Here is a 19,631-nt window from a genome sequence, read left to right as displayed (position 1 = left end):
CCATGTAGCAGTCGATGAGATGACTCCAACGCTTAGATGTGAGAGGAAGATGCTGTAATTGAGAGTGGAACTCATGAAGCAACCCTTGCATTAACTCAACATTGGCTGTGGCATTGTAGGCTCTCCATTGGCGGATGTGATTAGGGAGAGCTAATTGAGGGTTTGGCATAGGTTCGACACCAAGGACAAGATCTTGAAGACCTGGAGATTGAAGCTCTCGTTGCATGAAGCTTGACGAAGTGGTAAAATTTGACCCGTTAAAACGAGTCTGATCCGTGAAGGCATTCTTGGCCATTGCAAGAGAAGTGGTAGTGATAGGAGATGGATGTGTGTAATGGGGGTACGGTGGATAGTGTGGGGGAGTGGAGTACACTTGGGAATTACTCCCAGAGTTCCCACTATGCATGTGGAAAGTGTGTACAATGGATTCGAATGTGGGCATGGATTGACCAGGCATGGGTATGGTAACTACATGAAGAGCCCATGGAGGAGGGTAAGGGACATGTGGAGCAGAAGAATATGGTGAAAAATGTCAAAATTTTTCTATGCCTGGGGTATCGGTTTTGTGAGTTCCTATTTCTTGAAATGGGACAAGAATGTTCCTAATAGGGAACACTTGTCAGGAATAGTAATAGAAATGTTCCACCAATTAGGTATGCATTCCCTATTCCTGTCCGTTTGGGAATGGTGCTCCCCCATTCCTAGTTGTGTTCCTTCGGTTCCATGTTGCTATGCTCTATAGATTGCCAAGGGGATGATTTCATGATGTTGTAGAGGGTGACTTCTGCTAATGCCGTCTTGCTAGGTGCAAACAGACTAGCTGGCATGGCTGTTTCTGTACTGCTAGTTTTATTGTAATGTTGTTACATGAATGCTTTCTTTGCAAAAAAGAAAGAAACATGTGTCTGGTTGAAAGTAACTATCACACAAGGTGGGATCTTGCAAATTGAGCAGTGCCCACATCTGCTTTGGAACATGGTTTTGTATTCAGCAACGGCCATGTAAGGTTTTGACATCCCTTTCTTTGTATTGTTGGTTTCATGAGATTGGTCATTCATACATGAATATTTGGGCTGAATTAAATTCTCACCTGGGACTGGATTTCCATAAAGTTCATTTTACTCATGTTTTGTTGTGTTACAGAACAGAGGTCAAAAGCTTCATCACCAGTTGGAGAGTGGTGTGATTCTAGAGAAATCAGACTTTTTTGGCCGAGTGACAGGTCACCATGGATATTGGCAGCATTGTTTGCTTTCTTTGGGTTCATGGTTCTTGTTTTTTGGAGATCCAGGCAGGAGCCATGATACTGATCATGAGAGTAAGATTGCCATGGCATCTTTTGGATATTCTTCTAGCAAAAGCAAATCTAAAGGAAGATTTTGGACCAATGTTCTTATTGGCTTGAATGTCTTGTAAGTTTCAATAAGCTACTTGTCTTCAGATGCTTCTATCGGCTGTTCTTTGTGTGATAAACGTATGCATTTCCTGGTAAAGTTTCAAAAGTGACAAGTGGAAGTGGTTATATTATCATTATCATTATCATTACTATTATGGTTTTTTTTTGGGGGGGGGGGAGGGTTTTGGGAGTTGATCAGGTAAAGGTATCTCTTTGAGAATTTTTATTTTTGCTGTCGTATAGGTTTAAAGCTTGCAAGTGTTGTAGATAAATAGTTTGACTGATGCAACAGTGTTCTCTCCTATGGATCTTCAATTTAAAATCTCTCCCAACAGTGCATATTGATGTGCTGGAAACTGCCTGTGTTTGTAATTTTGATGATTGATTCATGCAGATAGTGAGCCAGCTGTGTATGGTGAATATGGCCTGTTGTATTTATGCCTGCAAATAGAATAAAAATTATAGAAACTTGTTATGAACATTTGTTTTACTTTGCCAATGTTTGCAATCTAAGCAATTTTAGTTTCAGTTGCTATCACTATGTTGTAGCCTGTAGAGCTTACTATACCTGCCGAAGAAGGGAGTAGATATGGTTCTGTATGTTATAAGGGAGTGCCTTTCATAGTCTAAATATATACGTAAGGACAACTACCACACAAGTTGGTGCTTAGGTGTTGGCTGGTCACAACTGCAACAAGCAAACACATTTGATGCACACTTGTGTCCATATGTGAGGGTGCACCTTTCATTGTCTAAACACATACGAGAACTTGCATTGATATATTGATTTTCAACAAGATACAAGCATTAGAACCTTCTTCTTGATACTAAGTCATTCTTGGAATCTGATTCCCTAGTCTTTTTTTTTCAAGTAAAAGAAATTTCTCTTAAACACCTCAAGAAAAACCCAGAGGCTAAGTACAAAGTATGAAATAAGGCCTGTTAGTGTGAGGATTACCTCTGGAGTGTGAGGATTACCTCTATCAATCCTGGAGAGAGTCTCTGCAGTAAAAATGAGGCAGTCCTTGTTCCATTGTTCTTCAGGACAGTTGGTGCTTCAACCTGCTAGGATAAGTATCACTCTCTTCAGTGCTTTTATTGACATGCTCATGCACCACGCTTAGATGTCAGCTTTTGCCATTTATACAGGTGAGGTTTAGTGCCCATTGCATTACTCATGTTTTGGGATCCATTCCATTGCTTAGGCAAAATTTCTAAAATGGTATTAGTGCATTGCTACACACTTCTAAAAGCTACTTGTAATGACAAGGTTCTCATGTTTTCAAATGCATGTTTATAAACTATGTCACTTACATGTGTTGTATATATCACCTCTCTCTCTCTCTCTTAATGATTTCATGGTCTAGTGATTTTATGCATGTCCTCCAATTGCTATGTAACAGAATATATCTTTAGTTCCTTACTTTTTGATTAATTTTGCAGGATGTATTTTGCACAAGAAGCGTCTCATGGAAGACTTTTGATATTGGGAGCTAAGGTTTGGGTTAAAATACTTTCGGCACGTTGCTTTCTTAAGTCACATTACAAGATGTTTTTAGCAGCAGAAGTTGATATATTGAACCTTTCTTTATAGATCAACAACATGATAGATCGAGGCCAACTGTGGCGTTTCCTTACACCTGCATTTTTGCATGCAAACCTTGCCCATCTCCTGGTTGGTGCTATCAACTTTTGCATGTGTTTTAATATTTTGCTGTCTTAAGTCATTTATGATTTTTGTTTGTTTTGTTTGGGGTTTTTTTTCTTTTTTTGTTGGAATTCTTAGCTATATGTCAAGTCTTGACTCACATATCAGGAAGAACGTGATGTAATTTTTTAAGAATACCGTTGAAAGATAGAGTTAGGGTTGAATTATGTCCTTATGATCTCACAAAAGGATGCTTTTAAGAAACAATTGTCTCACATATCAGGAAGAACCTGATGTAATTTTAGAACACCGTTGAAAGATAGAGCTAGAGTTGAATCAAGTCCTTGTGATCGTAGCCATCATGACATTCCATAAAGTCAAAAATAGTGGGAGCATTAGCCATATCAAAGACCATGTGAGTAACAGTTGTTGATTGAAGCAGTTAAGTTCCTTGAACTTTTGACATACAAGATATTGCCCAAGTGAAACATTAATGTGACAATAAATGTCTGAATCTAGGCTTTCAGCATTTATCACATACGAAGAGATGCACTTTTACTAGCATAATTGTTAAGTAAAAATTTCCCAATCTTTGGCTCCCCACATGAGCCGTCTATTAACAGTAATGTGCCCTATCAGTGTTTAAGTGCTACTTGGTAGCTTAACAAGTCCAAGAGATATATGCTATCCTCTCATTTTTGGGTGCTTCTCTTTAAATTGGTTGGACTGGTTATAATTTTCAAGCACCTACTTTAAGGAGTCCCAATTTGTAGAGTGATTTGTGAGTGCTACAGAATATATCTGTAGCCCTTGATGCCTTGGGTTTTGGTGAAAGGTTTTACTACAGAGTGTCCCCTTTGTCATGGCAAAGATATCATGGAAATTCTTAGTGAGTTGTAAGCTGATGTGGTTCCTAAGAATCCTAACATATAGTCTAAGCAGGTACTGTATGTATAGTGGCACCAAAAGCTCCTTGAAGGCTACAGGTTGTTACTAAATCATTGAACTATATGGTGCAAGTGTCAAGAGATTGCACTTTTCAGCTTCTTGGATCCTATCAATAACGTATATATTGTTTGGCATTACTTTCAAATCATGCCTGAACTATAGGCCTTTCATTAAGGTACTTGTACCACACAAGGGCTCAATTAAGTGGTTCAATTTTTATTTGATTTAAGGGCAGCCATGGCTCAATGATCACATGGGCTTGGTTGGTAATCACTCATACTTTTTCCTCGTTATTTGGGATGGGTCTTGGCAGGTAGCGAAGACCTTGCACATCATTGTTGCACCTTTTGCGGCTTGAGCTGAGTGAGTGGCAGTTATTTCTGCTCTCTGGGTAAAGTGGGCAGTTCGGAAGGACGGCCATGCTATGATGGTTTACGCGTGGGAGCTTAAGAAGGAGTCTTCTTCTTCTTCATAGCAGGGAGATGTCAATGAGATGGGCTTTGTATTGTTGTGAGAGTTTGGCTCTTTTTTCGTGGATGAGTTACCCTGGGCGTTGCTCCCATCCTGACAAGAGGATTTTAGGATTGAGGTATTTCATGTTAGGAGACATTATTTAGATTGTCTTCTTTTATGTACATCTCCTGCTTGTGAGCCTTAGTTTGAGTTAGATGAGGACTTGTGGAGCTTTGTCACTGACTTGTCTGTCATTCATTCTAGTATGTCAGTCTTCTCATGTCAGGCACATTAGTTGGAGATTAGAGTGCATTTACACCAGTTCACTCCATTTTGTTCTCATTGATGAGTTCTAGCTAATTGTGAAGGTGCATTTCCGGCTGTTTGCAGTCCATTTTGAAGGTGCATTTCCAGCTATTTGTGGTCCATTTTAGGGTGCATTTCACACTGCCATGTGGCAGCCAACGCAGCCAGCATTGAGTGATTATTTTATTCATTATTTGCAGCATTTCAGGTTGGACCATATCTTGACCACTTATTGGCAGCAGTTGGTTAGTTTCGGTGTGTCTGCATATCTATGGCAGCAATGGCCGTAGCTGTACGCAGTTTGCCTAATTCTTATTGACTTTATCCTCTGGCTCTTCTGCCACATTCTGATGTCCTCACTGATGCAGTACAACAGCATGCAAGGGCTGACTGGAGCAGCCTTGCATTCAATATTCTGATTAGTGGAGATTTCTTCTTCTCTCCCTGAATTTTCTTTGTCTCTCTCTTCCCTTCTATCTTTGTGTGCACGAGTTGCTTCCATTATGCACTCTCATAGCTCTAGGAGTGAAACCTCTCTTGAAGGCACCTTTGCAGATGACCAAGAAGGAGCTCAAGGAGTTTTGAGCACAAATTGAGGACCTTTTGGAATGGGGACTAATTCCAGTCAGCTCTAGCATGTTCATTGCTCTGGTCTTGTTGGTCAAAGGGATAGGAGCTTATGCTTGTGTATGGATTACAAAACACTCGATACTTATTGTCAAAGGCAAGCTTGTTGAGATACCAAAGTCATTAAGTGCATTGTATTTCATTAATTCCTATTTTGGTTCCCATTTGTAGCCCAAAAAGGATTTGTTTATATCATTTATTACTGTCGGGGCGCTACCCTAGAGAGTTTCGTGACTCCGTGTGTCTATAAACAGGGCATGGGCATTCATCCATCTTTACCCCAAACTTACTCTCTCATTCATTATTTATTGTCCCCCATTATACCTTCAGATTTAGCCCTATTCCATTGCTGCACAAACCCCTACCCTGGCGGATATCTCAGTTTGTGGTGCTATCCAGCTGATTGTGATGCCTTACCAGTTGGCGATTTCATTCTGGAGGTCTTCTTCACATCACTATCAATTCCAGACACTCTAGATTGCTGCGTTTTGAGCTCACACAGCTTGGCAGCCTGTTCTTCATCATCTTCATTGTTGTGTTTGTTGGTTTCACTCCTCCCTGGATTGGTACAACAAATCATCTTCATTATCTCCATTGCTATGTTCTTGGCCGCCCGCTTTGCTGAGAGATAGAGGTTGTTCGATTCCTTTGGCTCCGCTGTCCCCTCCACCATGAGACAAAGGTTGTTGCCCACCCATGGCTTCATAGGAGTTGCACATTTCCACTCCTCCCCTATATGGCTCCACAAAGACCGACTCCGATGAGAGCATTGAGGAGATTATCGATGATCCTCTTCCTTCGGCTTTAGAGGGGGTCACTACACATCGTGTGGTCCTTAGCATACCTTGGCGAAAAGCCTTTGCTATCCTCCCTTGGATGGGGTGATTGACATCAAGTTGCCATCTCACCTATTGATATCCGGGATCTACAGGTTCTACCTACATCAATGCCTTGGATGCTTTAGCCGTGATTTGGTGGCTATGCCTTCACATTCTTACTAGTACATAGACATGGAGCTAGTGGCTTCTATTCTGAGGTGGAGTTTCGGGCATTATTTTCACACCTTGTCTACTGTTCTTCCTTACAAGTGTCCTTCTAGTTGGAATACTTGGATTATAGAATGGAGAGAGTGTCTTTCACTCCTCCAAGGACACCTTATTGGGCTTGAGAGGGGGTGTTGAGATATCAAAGTCATTAAGTGCATTGCATTCCGTTAATTCCCAATTTGGTTTTCATTTACAGCCCCAAAAAGGATTTATTTGTATAATTACTTCGCAGTTGAAGTATAGAGTGTACTCCTCCGAGTACCAAAAATCCCCATGGGATTAGGATGCAAATACTAAGTGTTACAAATATGCCAAAATGTGCCCAATGTCACAGAAGTCAGTAGTCAGCCTGCAAATAACAACAATGCACTACTATACCACATGTGCCTTGAAATGCGTGCCCACAAAAGTACAGTTTACAACTATTTAATGTTGAGTCTCATTGAAATTTTCTGCTCAATCTTTAACTGTAACAAGAATTAAATGCTGTACTACTACTTGTTTTTTGCCTTGGAATGCATGTCGGGCAAAAGCCCCAAATTTCTTTACAAATTTTCAAAGAAATTGAAGAAATTTATACCTTATAGCTTGAATTTTTGCTGAGATGTCACCTTCGGATGTGTGCCAATAGTGAACAGCAATTGGAATCCGCCTCACAATGTGTGTTAGAGTCTCGGGAACAAAAAGTGCCAAAATTTTTGGGCTAATCGGGTTGAAATTGTGCAATGTCAGCTTGCCGGGTGTCGATTTGTGTATTGGAAGCCCATTTGAGCAAAAGTCCCAAATTTTAGGTACCTTGAGAAGTGCACACAATGCTCGGGACCTTTGGATTGACTTGGTGGTAGCTTAGAAATGTGGCAGCTTAGTCAAGTAGGTGGCCGAGTGGTGGAACTAGTGGCGGGTAGTAAATGTTAGGCGCACGGCGGCAGACCAGAGGTGGTGGGCGTCAACTCCAGGTGGCGCAGAAGGTGGACAATGGGCATGGCAAGCAGTTAGTTGGGTGTAGCGCAGATGGGGCACTGTTGCACGCTTGTGCGGTCGTTGTCATGTAGGCTACAACAAAGCGGGTGGTGGAAACTGAGGTCGAAGGTGTTGGCGTTGTAGGCATGGCTCTTGTGCTGCGATGAGTGGAGCTAAGGTGGCTCGCGGCATTAGGCGGCAAGAGGATGGTGCCAATGATGGCATAACAGGTGCAATAGCGAGTGTAGCAAGTGGAACAGGCAGGGCATCAATGGGGCATTGGAGGTGCTTTGGGTGCTGCAAGGTGGCAAGTTTCCAAGCGGGTGGAGTTTGCGCAGGCGGTGCCATTGGCGGACTTGGTTCTACAGGATAGCGTTGGTAGAGCTGAGTGGCAATGCTTGTAGGAGAGGCTGGGCTGTAGTAGGGCTGTTGGTGGTTTTGGCGGCATTGGCTTTGTCGTCGTTGGCTTTGGTGGTGCTAGCTTTGCAAGGCAGCACTGATGGATAGATCTAGGCAACAACTAGTGTTCAGGTGGCTCAAGTCTCTTCCTTGCACAGAGCACGAGTTGGTGGCAAGAAGACCTCGGGCAGAGTGGCACTAGATGGCGGTGGCCCCCCTCAAAGTGACGCTTATCAAAGTGTCCATACTACATGAATCAAATGGGCACTGCCCAAAATTGACAAATTCTAATACGTAAGACTTGGCATTTTAAGTCATAAAAGGAAGGCATACGAGGCAATGAAATTATTTGCTGAAAGAAAGTAAAATGCTTTTGAGGTAGCTTGTTTAAGTATGCGGCGAGCCACCATATTCAGCAAACTTGGCTTTCAAGTCATTCGCGTCTATAAGGGAAAATTGATGGAGCTCATGATCAAGGTTAATGCTGCATGTCCTATCTTGAGCCACATAGTAGTTAGTAAGGTGAGCCTAGCGATGTGATGCACAAGGGAATTGTTGAAGCTGATAAGCAGACCAAGCCATAATAATTGGGAGAAGGACAAGGCCTAGATCCTTGAACTAACTCGCAAAGTCCTTGATTCTCGAGCATGTGCTTCATCAGGTTGGGCCTAGTGGTGTAATTTGATCCATTAAGTGTTATGTTTCAGTGGAAGCATTTTTAGTATTTGCGATGGGAGTATGAGTGCTTAGTGATAATAAGAATGCCCTGTGAACTCCAAAGGAGAGGGAAGATTGGATCTTAAGGCCCTTCGGGGGCCCAAAGGAGGGATATTGGACTTAGAAGCTCTAGGGAACCCCAAAGGAGTAGAGATATTGGCACCGGAAAGTCCAGAGATGGGTGGATAATTGAAGCTCTAGGGAACCTCAAAGGAGTAGAGATATTGGCACCAATAGTTCTAGAGATGGGTGGATAATTGAAACCGGATGGTTGTGGGAGCCCCAAAGGCTGAGGGAAAATAAAACTTGAAGGTTGTGGGAGCCCCAAAGGAGCACTTGTAATAGAGAGGGCAAGCCCCCCTTTTTGGTAGAGAATATTGAGTCCTGTGTGGGAGATGAAATCCCATATGTCTGATCAACATCTGCTCCAAGGGTGTGGCTATAGAGGGTTGAGGGTGGGGCATTATTGATAGACGGATGCCATACCAAAGGTTGGGCCAGGAACTTGTATTTGACTAAACTGATTAACCATTTGTGAGACTTGCAGTGTGTTAGGTATTTGAATTGAGAGTCCATGACTTTGAGTGCCCATAGGCATGTAGGGACTTTGATTCAAAGGGGCCCCCATCACAAAACTCTTAGATCCACTTGGCATAGTAGATATGGCCTAGTGGAAATGTGGAAATCCTGAAATTGGAACACTTGTTAGTGAACCATAAGTCAACCCATGGGGGTTGAGGGTCCACTCGATGAAGCACCATAAAAGGGGTCCCCATCACAAAACTCTTAGATCCACTTGGTATGGCTTGGTGCAAATGTGGAAATCCTGAAATTGGAACACTTGGTAGTGAACCATAAGTCAACCCATGGGGGTTGAGGGTCCACTTGATGAAGTACCATAAATTATATGTGTTGTGTAAGGCCCTCTATTGTTTAAAGCAAACAACCCACATTGAGCTAAAAATTCGTAAAGTACAATGCCATTAAGAATTAGTGTATTAATGAGTAAGAGAGAGTACAATGCTCAATGTGATCACAATGAATAATGCCATACTTATGTGCTAATGAGGCAGAAATGGTCTATTTGTAATAAAATGAAATCCTAACGGCTTAATTGCCATAGGAAACCCTAAAATACACCCTAACCCTATGTCACTTATTGCCTAGTATATTAGGAGTAACAATTGCATTTAATGATAGTTTAAATGCCTAGGGAGCTCGGATCATGGATCAAAGGGCATCAATGTGTAGCCACAAGATGGCCTACAAACCCTCCTCCATGAGTGGGCGGATTGATCTAGGAAAAATAATAAGATCTTGGGAAATAAAAAGAAATATAAGGTCATGGTTGCACAAGTTTATCCAAGTGGATATAGCAACCTATGACACTATAGAGTATAATAGATCATGGAACAAATGGAAACAAGTTCAAGGCTTGCTGAAAAGCATGGAACTTTAGTTTAAGACAAGCCTTCGTGAAAAGAGCTGCCAAGTTGTCTTCAGTGGGTACGTAAGACAACTCTATTTCTCCAGCTGACATTCGGCCATGAACCTAATGATAATGAACTTCTATATACATTGTGCGGGCATGGAGTACTGCATTGCACGCAATGGCCAAAACACTTTGGTTGTTAGTTCAGATAAATGTCGGAGCTACTTGGTGCACATGAAGATGTGCTAGTAACTTGTGGAGCCAAACACACTTCACTATGGCTGTGAATATTTCTTTGTACTCACCTTTACAATTGGAAGTAGCAATTGTAGTTTGTTTCTTGTTGAACCAAGAAACAAGAGATGTACCCAAGAAAAAGCAGTTGCCACTATGAGAGATATGAGAAATTGAACATCCAGCCCCATTACTATTAGAATATCCATCCAAAGAGAGTGAAGAATCGGCCTTGTAGAAAAGGCTAAGATCTTGGGTGCCTTTAAGATACCGAAAGACACGCTTCACTGCATGCCAATGAAGTATTGAAGGGTTGTGCATAAATCTACTCAATTGGGAGACAACAAATTGAAGATCGGGCCTCGTGTGACATGGATAAATGAAGCATCCAACAACATGCTGATATAAAGTAGTATCAAAGGATTCGCTACCATCATTAGAGTAAACCTGAAACCAGCCTAAGGGAGTAGACACGGGCTTGCAAACTCAAATTGAAAGCATTGAAGCAGTTGTCCAATATACTTGGATTGTGTCATAATGATGCCCCCCTCAATGGTGGGAAATTGGATACCCAAATAATATTAAAGTAGACTAAGATTTGTCATGGTAAATATTTGCTATAAATCAGCCTTAAATGCTGCAATTTGACTAGCATTGGTCCCAGTGACAAGCATTTCATTGACATAAAGCACAAGAATAATAAAATCGAATTCTTGATGTCGAATGTAAAGAGTAGCCTTGGTAGGTCTATTTTGAAATCCAAGATGCAATAGATGAGAATGTATGTGGGCGTACCAAGCTTGTGGAGCTTGCTTTAAACCATACAAAGCCTTTGACTGTGAATTATGGAGGCTGAGAAACATATAACTCTTTAGTGAGATATCCATGGAAAAATGTTGTCTTGATGTCCAACTGATGCACCTCCCAATGAAAGTGGGTAGCAAGGGTAATAATACTCTTGATGGTAGTAATGTGAGAGGTAGGGGTAAAAGTCTCCTCAAAGTTGATTCCTTGCTATTTGGCATAGCCCTTGGCAACAAGGTGGGCTTTGCACCTGTCAAAAGAACCATTTGACTTTCTTTTAATCTTATTAACCCAATTGGTAACTATTACGCGCTTGCCATGAGGCAAGTCACATAACATAGAGGTTCTTCATTGCATGCTATAGCCACCAATGCACATGGAAGAAGATTACCTTGTTCCTTATGAGCAGAGGCTTGTGTGTAGGAAGCCAAAGAAACATACTTCTTGCTATCTCGAAGAGTGTCTAGGAGCTAGCGAGGGACTCTAGTCTCTTTTAGATTGCTGAATTTCAGCCTATGTGTGCTCCAAGTGATCATGAATAGGGGATTGGTTCTTGGGTAAGGTATCATGATGCTATTGTGGTTGTAAATCAGGTTGAATAGACAGCTGTAAGGTATTTGTAGGTGGTGGAAATGAAGGTTGAGAAGAAGAAATAGCCATGAAACCTTTATGGAAAAGCGGTACTAGGCTGTCAAAGATGTCTAAAGCATCAATAATAGGCTGTTTTTGATAGTCTAGCAATGGGTGAGAAGCATTTTCAATGAAGATAACATCTTGGTTGACAATAACCTTGCTTGTAGAGGGTTGATAAAAGTGGTACCCTTTACTTTCAGCACTATATCCAATAAATATGCATTGAATAACCTTATCATTGAGCTAATGCTTTTTTTGAGAAGGCACATGAGTATATACCGATGATTTGAAAATCTTCATATGGGAGAGAGAAGGCTTGGACCTAGTTAGTCCATGCCTTGTAAGGAGTGATGGTGTGTAAACCTCTTGTGGGATTCAAAACATAAGCGGCACATACAGTAGCATTGAACAAAAAAGAATTAGGTAAATTTGTACTCTTCAGCATGCATCTTGCTGTACTTTGAATGCTCTTAAAAGGCAGCTGAGTTCAGCCTTCTCTATGAAAGATTTGGGGGTAGTTGAACACATTTTGGGCATGCGCATTAAAAGAGACACAGGGCAACGTTTGTTGTTTCTCTCACAGGACAAGTACATCAGCAAAGTACTTGACAGTAAGCCTCTTGGTGTGCCTTTACCGCCACATACAAAGCTTAGCAAAGCTGATTGCCCTAAGGATGATGCAGTTGCTAGTGTCATGAAGGGTATACCTTATGCATAAGCTTGTGGATCTTTGATGTATGCCATGGTTGCAACTCGCCTTGACATTGCTCATGCAGTGGGAGTTGTTAGTAGATTTATGTCTAACCTTGGCAAGCCACATTGGGAAGTAGTGAAATGTATCTTCAGATACTTGAAAGGTACACAAGAAAAGTGTATATGCTATGGAAAGGGTACACTAGAGTTGCAGGGATTTTGTGATTCGGACATGGTAGGAGATTTTGACACTAGGAAATCTACCAATGGGTATGTTTTTACTTTGGTTGGTTGGGCTATCTCTTGGTGTTCAAGATTGCAGAAAATTGTGACACTGAGTACTACAGAAGCTGAATATATTTTAGCCACAAAAGCTTCTAAGGAAGCTATTTGGCTTGGCCGTCTGGTCAAGGATTTTGGTCTTCCTTCACGTATTCCAGTGCTTGGTTGTGATAGTAAGAGTGCAGTATGTCTGGCTAAGAATGCCATGTTCCATGCACGTACCAAACACATAGATGTTTGGTATCACTTTATTCGACAGGTCTTGGATGATGGTCTTGTCACACTGACTAAGGTCAAAACCCAAGATAACCCTGCAAATGTTCTCACTAAGTTTCTTGCAAAGGCTCAGCATGAGCATTGCATTCGTTTAGTGGGAGTAGATTAGCTTAAAGGTACCACTTCGGGCCTTTAAGTGGGAGGTTGTTGGGTGTAAAGTCCCTTCGTCTCCGTGTATATAGTCATACGGGTGTGGACACACCCTTATTGTACCCTAACATATAAATACATTCTTTTATTCTTTGTGTACCATCACGATCAGGTACGCCTATCTCTGCGTTCACTCTCTCTAACTCTCAGCTCTGCAGCTCGTGCCTTGATCTCGCACTCTCTTCCCTTCAGCATTATACATCAATGATCATACAAAAGGAGCAGTTTCTCCATACTAAAAAGGGGCAGTTCTTGTAGTAAAAAGGGTGTGGAAAAAAGGGTTAGTTTTTTATACCAATTTGTACAAATACGTAAGTACAGTACTATATGGATTGTACCATATGGACCAGACCGTACCATGTAGAGACGTAACTATGGAGCAGCAGACCTTACTGTTTCATGTCCTAGTCTTTGACGTGCAGACATCAGAAGTACAGAACAGAAATTCTACATGCTCTCTTAATAGTCACATGGGATAGGAAATGGGGACAGGGACAGGGGATCCAAAAATGGCCATTCCATGTGACTATGGCTTCTTACAAAAAAAACATGGCGGCAAACATGTTGCAGCTACTCTCGTGTGTGTCACTCTCAGCTTGGCTAGCTTTAAGGTCATTTGTGACTGCTGATACAGGTAGAACAAGAGCCATTCTGAGGTGGACGGACTTGTTTCATAGGCCTGGTTAGTTTTAGCCTTTTGGGTATTTATTATGTCAATCACATGGATTGTATGCACCTACTGACCACAGAGTGTGGAAATTTGATCCAGAGAAAATTAAGTTTAGAGAATAAATATTTGGGTTAATCTTGTTTCCAAACACTTGATAGTAGGCTGTGCTTCACAAAGACTGGTGCCTAATCTTTTTCATGTATTGTTTGTGTAGACCAATTGCTACTCTCTTAATTCAATTGGTCCAGTCGTAGAAGCTCAAGGTGGACCTAAGAGGTTTTTGGCAATTTATATTGGCTCTGCTATCTCAGGTAAGAGATGAGGTCAGGATAATGTTTGTTTCAGAAATTCATGTATGTTGCACTTCTTACTTCGTGGCTTTGAACACAGGTTTTTTTGTAAGTTATTCCTTTACTAGGGCTCCTGCTGTTGGCGCATCTGGAGCCGTGTTTGGTCTGGTACATTTTGGGTAGTTCTAGATGTTTTGATGGATATGATTTCTTGCTGACATCCTTTTCTTTTCCCTGTATAGAGTTGATACTTTTTTAGTAACAATCACTTGACTTTTGTTTCAGGTAGGTGCCTTGGGGGTTTTCTTCCTTAGGCACAAGCATCTTCTGAATGGAGCACAAGAAAGCCTTGCACAGCTCGCTCGTGTCACTGCAATCAACTTGGTACATCCAAACCTTGTGTAGCTTATCTTATTTTGTTTCAGATGGGTCAAGATCAAATTTGAAAAACAACAAAGTTATCAGAGAAGGATATTTTGTTTTTTAAAGTTTTGTTATGTGTTTGAATGTTAAATGGAAACATCAGAGAAACCCTGTTTAGTATCTTTTTTTTTTGGTGGGGGGGGGCGCGTGGTTTTGGGGATATATCAAGGCCATTTGAGATTGTGTATGAATTATGGATTTCCATATGTCAATAACAAAATTTGAACAGAAAATAAAACTGCGATCGAATTGATTTTCTTAAAAGTCACATGATGACAAGTAATCTCTCTCTCTCTCACGAATCGCTACCATATCATTTAAATACTATTAAACAAATAAGTCACTTCCTTCATTCATCTGCTGCTTTGCATGTGCTAATCTCCACCTAATGTGTTTGCAATGAATGAAACTGAGACACAAGATAGATTGAAAGATCACGATAGTGGTAAAGTTCCCAATGTCTTTGTTTGACTTAGATCAAGGCTCACAAGCAAGAGATGTACATAGACAAGCTACTAAATAACATGTCTACTAACACTTTCTCTTAGATCATGGGCATGGCTGAAGGCAAGAGAAGCAAAGAATTGGATGAAGATCGGAACATGTGAATGTCAATGAAGTCCATAATTGAAGAGAATTGGTTGAGTAGCATCACTCCTTGTTCAGATGAGAACCCGCCAATAGTAGTGGCAAGAAGATGACAATGAGAGGAGAGAGGGCTTGGATGAGTCACATGAATATATCTGATCAGGAATGGAGGAGCCAAGTCTCTAGTCTGACTAGAAGATGATAGCGAGGAGCTATCAAATGTGCCATGAAGCATTCCTACCAAAGGTAGACATCAAGCATTGAAGGGCGTGAGATGGGCATCCTAGTGGCAAGAAAGGGTGGTTCAGAGAAGAGGGAAAGTATTTGCATGGTGATGTAAAGGACCTATGAAAAGAGCTCACAATCCTAGGAACCCCTCATGAAACTAATAGAAGAGCCAGGGAGTCCACATCCGCATCACTACTATTGGTATTCCCCTTGAATGGAATATGGGGTGTTGGGAAACCACTAGAGATGGTGGGGGATGGGTAGGAACCTATGAAAGAGAAGGTAGCTTGATGGGTGAGGCAATGGGGAGATGCCGAGGAGGACCTTGCACAAGAGAACAAGAATGGATGTGATAAAGCCCATGCTCATGTTAAACATTTCAAATAGTAGCTCTTGAAGTAGCATTTATTGCAATGAGCTGTTTTCAGCCCATGTGCAACTGCTTAAGGACCCATTAACTCGCCTGTGTTAGCGGGTGTGGAACTTTGGTATGATGCCTTCAGATTGGAAGATTGTTGTCATCAGGTTGTTGCCCAAGGTTCCCTCTCCGACCTCATCGAAACAATGGAGACCCATTTCAGTTATGGGATTGTTATATAAAATCTTCTCCAAAATTATTGCCAACAGATTGCAAAAAGTATTTCGGCACCTCATTCATCCACGTGAATATAGTTTCATTAAAGGTCGCAATATAATGCACAACATTTTGAATGTTCAGTTGGGAATTGATTATGCCAAAGCTTCTAGCTAGCAAGTTATTATGCTTCAGTTGGGTATCGAGAAGGCATTTGATCATGTTAGCTGGTCATTTTTTGCGGCAATTAGTGTCTACAATGGGTTTTGGGCCTCGTATGATTTCTCTAGTTAATACCATTAGTCAGGGGGCTGTGACCTGTCTCTTCGGCAAGGCTGTCCTCTCAGCCCTGTGTTGTTTGCTTTGGTAACTCACTCGATGCTCTCATTATTGGATAAGTTGGCAGCTCAAGGTGAGATAGTTGGCTTATCTCTTCTATGCAGTGATCAGCGTGTGGGACAATCTTTGGCAGATGATTCTTTTATGTTTCTTAAGGTGGATCGTATTAATGTTAATCGGGCAATGGTGGCCTGGAATCGTTTTACTTTGGCATCGAGTCTTCACATTGATACTCTGAAATCCACCCTTCTCTCCTGTACGGAGAATGATCTGCAAGCCTTGGGTTGGAATGGCATTGTGATCCCAAGGGGCAGTATAACTAGACACTTGGGATATCCTATTGGTGTGGAGATTGCTCCCTGTGCCTTGCTGGATTGGATGGCCTCCCAAATTCATGATAGGCTCATGTACTGGAAATCTCAGAGTTGGCCTCTACATGTTAGACTAAAAGTGGCTCAATGCATTATGATCAGTATGATTTCGTTCTTTTTGCCATTGGTTCCTTGGACTAAGAAATCCCTTTTGGATTTGGTCGAGCCAATCAAATTTATGCTGTGGAAAAAGAAAGGCGATCATTTGGGGCAGGTATGGATCTCTTGGCAGCATGTGACCACTTCAAAAAGGATGGGGGGTGCAGTTTTGTTGGATGTTAATTTGCACATGGCTGCTTTGAGGCTATCTAGTTTGCAGAGTCTATGTATTCAGTGTCATCCTTGGTCAAATATTGCCAAATTCTTCATAGAAAAAACTGGCATCTCTCATGGTAGCAAGGTTATTCATGCTTCCTGGTGGCACACGCTTAATTCTACGAGGCCTATAAAGGTCTCCCAATCTTTTCTCCTTTCTTATTTGATTGCTTCATGGCAGGAGATGCTTCGTTTTGCAGTTTGGTGTCCTCTAGATATTCGCAAGGAGGAAAATTTGTTGCAAGGAGAAATGTTGGCTTCCTCAAGGTCGTTGGATTGGCCACAAAAAGATTTGCAGCAAGACAAGTTTAATCGGATGGCTAGGTTGGGGTTGAAGACTATCTGTGATGGAGTTATTCCTAGGCAGCCCCGCCTTTATTCTTTTAGGTGTATTCGTCAGTACTTTAGGGTGCCTCGTGGATACAGGGATATTTGGTCATCCATACACAGTCTTTAGAGGTCCTCTCCTTTGCCTGCATTACAGCCATTGGATCCATGGCGTGACTGGATCTTTGTGCTTCTTGATGATTTGGAGAAAAGGTTGGCTAATCGGATATATCATTAGATGGTGGAAGCTAAGAGATCGGTCACGGGGAAAGTCAATAAGTTATGGCATCTTAGGGATAGCAAAAAGAAGTGGCGGGAAAGATTTATCCAGCTTTGGAAGTCTAAGGTTTTGTATTAGGGAAAAGTGTTCATGTGGAGGTTGCTCATTGAGGGTCTTCCAACGGGAGAAGTATTCCGTGCCCGAAAGATCTTTGCAGGTCGTCGTGTTTTCTGTACTACATGTGATGAGACATTGCTTCACATCTTTGTCTCTTGCCCTGTTGCGTGACAGATCTAGAATTTCATTTCCCGTGTGTGGTCCTTGGTGACTCAGCACCGCATACGAGTTCGTTCTTGGATTATGGGAAATTTGTCCTCTATGTCCTCTTCAAGTTCAGATTGTTCTTGTCTATTCCATTTCCTTAGATGGACAGCCCTGTGGCATATATGGTGTACTCGTGATGCCTTTATTTTTGATTCAGCTTTGGGCATCCATGGGCATGTGGCCTGTGTGCATGGATTAGTGTTATGGCAAATCTCTTCTATGATGTTTGCTAACCTGGTTCTTCCGGATATTACTGCTCCCTAGTGGCGATTGTTTGCTCTACTTCAATTGTTCCTTCTATGTGATTTATTAGTGTTGTTCATGTATACGTTGTTCTGGTTGTTTTGAGAGCCTGCAGGCCTGATGTAAATATTAGATAGAGAGAGAGTGAGAGAGATATAGAGAGAATGTTTGACCTGATGGTTTGATGTAAATATTGTCTACTTAATTCAATTGTCTTCACGAAAGAGAGAGAGAGAGAGAGAGAGAGAGAGAGAGAGAGAGAGAGAGAGAGAGAGAGAGAGAACCTGATGGGATGGTGGAGTTGGCCTAAGGCTCCAGATTAAGGTTGTAGTTTGAAAGGGAATGATCCCATTCCCGTTAGACAAATGAGAGAGAGAGAGAGAGAGAGAGAAGCCTCTTTTGGAATTGGTGCAACCCATCCGGTTTATGCTATGGAAACTGAAAGACAATCATTTCGGTCAAGTATGGATATCTTGGCAACATATTACTACTCCAAAACGTTTGGGAGGAGCTTTTCCATTGGATGTTAATCTTTATATGAAGGCTTTGAGAATGGCACTCTTGCAAGCCCTTTGTTTGTAGAGTCATCCTTGAACTGATGTTGCAAAATTATTTATCGAGGAGACTAGCATCTCCCATGGTCGCATGGTCATCCAGGCATCTTGGTGGCATGTGGTGAATTCTACATGACTTCTTAAAACGTCACAACCTTTTCTGCTAACCCATCTGATTGCCTCTTGGCAAGACCTTCAGTTTTTAATTTGGCATCCTTGTGATCTTTGAAAGGAGCAAGTTCGTTACATGTAGAAGTGTTGGCCACTTCTAGGCTGCTTGATTGCCCAGATAAAGAATTCCAGCGAGAGAAATTTAATCAGATGGCTAGATTGGGGCTGCAAACAGTATGGGATGCTGTCATTCTTGGGTAGTCATGTCTTTATTCTTAAAATGGCGTATGCCAATACTTTTGGGTGCCTAGACTCTAGAGGCTATAGCCAGATCTGGTCGACCCTACAGAATCGGCTTCAGAGCCATAATCCATTGCTTGCTTTTCAGTCTACTTCACCTTGGTAGGATTGGATGTTTGTGAAGCCTGATGATTTTTAAAAGGGCCGGCCAATTAGATCTACCATAAGATGGTAGAGGACAAGTGATGGGTTATTGAGAAAGCCAATAAAGTCTAGCATGCTCAAGATAGCAGAAAAAAGTGGTGGGACAGATTTCTTCAAATATGGAGGTCCAAGACTCCTTACGAAGGGAAAGTTTTTGTATGGAAGCTACTTATCAATGGTCTTCCTACTGGGGATCTCCTACGAGCCCTCAAAATCTCATGGGGACATTGTATCTTTTGCACCACTAGTGATGAGACATTGATTCATCTCTTCATTTCTTGCCCTCTGGTGAAACGAATTTGGAGTATGGACCTCAGTGACTAGGCAGCAAATGCCCATCTATTCTTGGCTATCAGGCAAGATGCTTTCCTCATCTGCTTTGCAATCGGATCATCCTTGACTCTTCCACTTTCTTAGATGGACAGCTCTCTAGTACATTTGGCATACCCGTAATGCCTTTATTTTTTATTTTTCTCAGGTATCCATGGTCATGTAGCCCGTGTGTTTGAGGATTACTCCTATGGCAGATCTCTTCTATGATTTCAGCAGATATGGTCTTCCCTGATATGGCTGCTTCTTGGCTGGATTTTCAGCAGACCTGTCCTT

At 41.7% G+C, this 19,631-nt stretch overlaps 1 protein-coding gene across 2 annotated transcripts in view; it reads left to right on the top strand.

Annotated features, from left to right (window-relative positions):
- RBL10 (RHOMBOID-like protein 10) overlaps positions 1-19,631 on the top strand; it is a 58,436-nt gene that overhangs the window by 29,621 nt on the left and 9,184 nt on the right. The window contains exons 2-7 of one of the 2 annotated variants that reach the window (XM_087662753.1): positions 1,144-1,412; positions 2,840-2,894; positions 2,991-3,071; positions 13,889-13,985; positions 14,065-14,132; positions 14,250-14,348. In XM_087662753.1, coding sequence (XP_087518879.1) covers positions 1,144-1,412; positions 2,840-2,894; positions 2,991-3,071; positions 13,889-13,985; positions 14,065-14,132; positions 14,250-14,348 — 669 coding nt within the window. The remainder of the gene's footprint in view (positions 1-1,143; positions 1,413-2,839; positions 2,895-2,990; positions 3,072-13,888; positions 13,986-14,064; positions 14,133-14,249; positions 14,349-19,631) is intronic. The other variant, XM_087662754.1, reaches the window with a different exon arrangement.

The sequence above is a fragment of the Lygodium microphyllum genome, chromosome 22 (genome assembly GCF_053477565.2).
Source record: "Lygodium microphyllum isolate KBCC chromosome 22, Lygodium_microphyllum_v1.1.10, whole genome shotgun sequence".
NCBI classification, from domain to species: domain Eukaryota; kingdom Viridiplantae; phylum Streptophyta; class Polypodiopsida; order Schizaeales; family Lygodiaceae; genus Lygodium; species Lygodium microphyllum.
The sequence above is the reverse complement of the archived record's forward strand: the minus strand, read 5'-3'. Positions and strand labels throughout refer to the sequence as shown.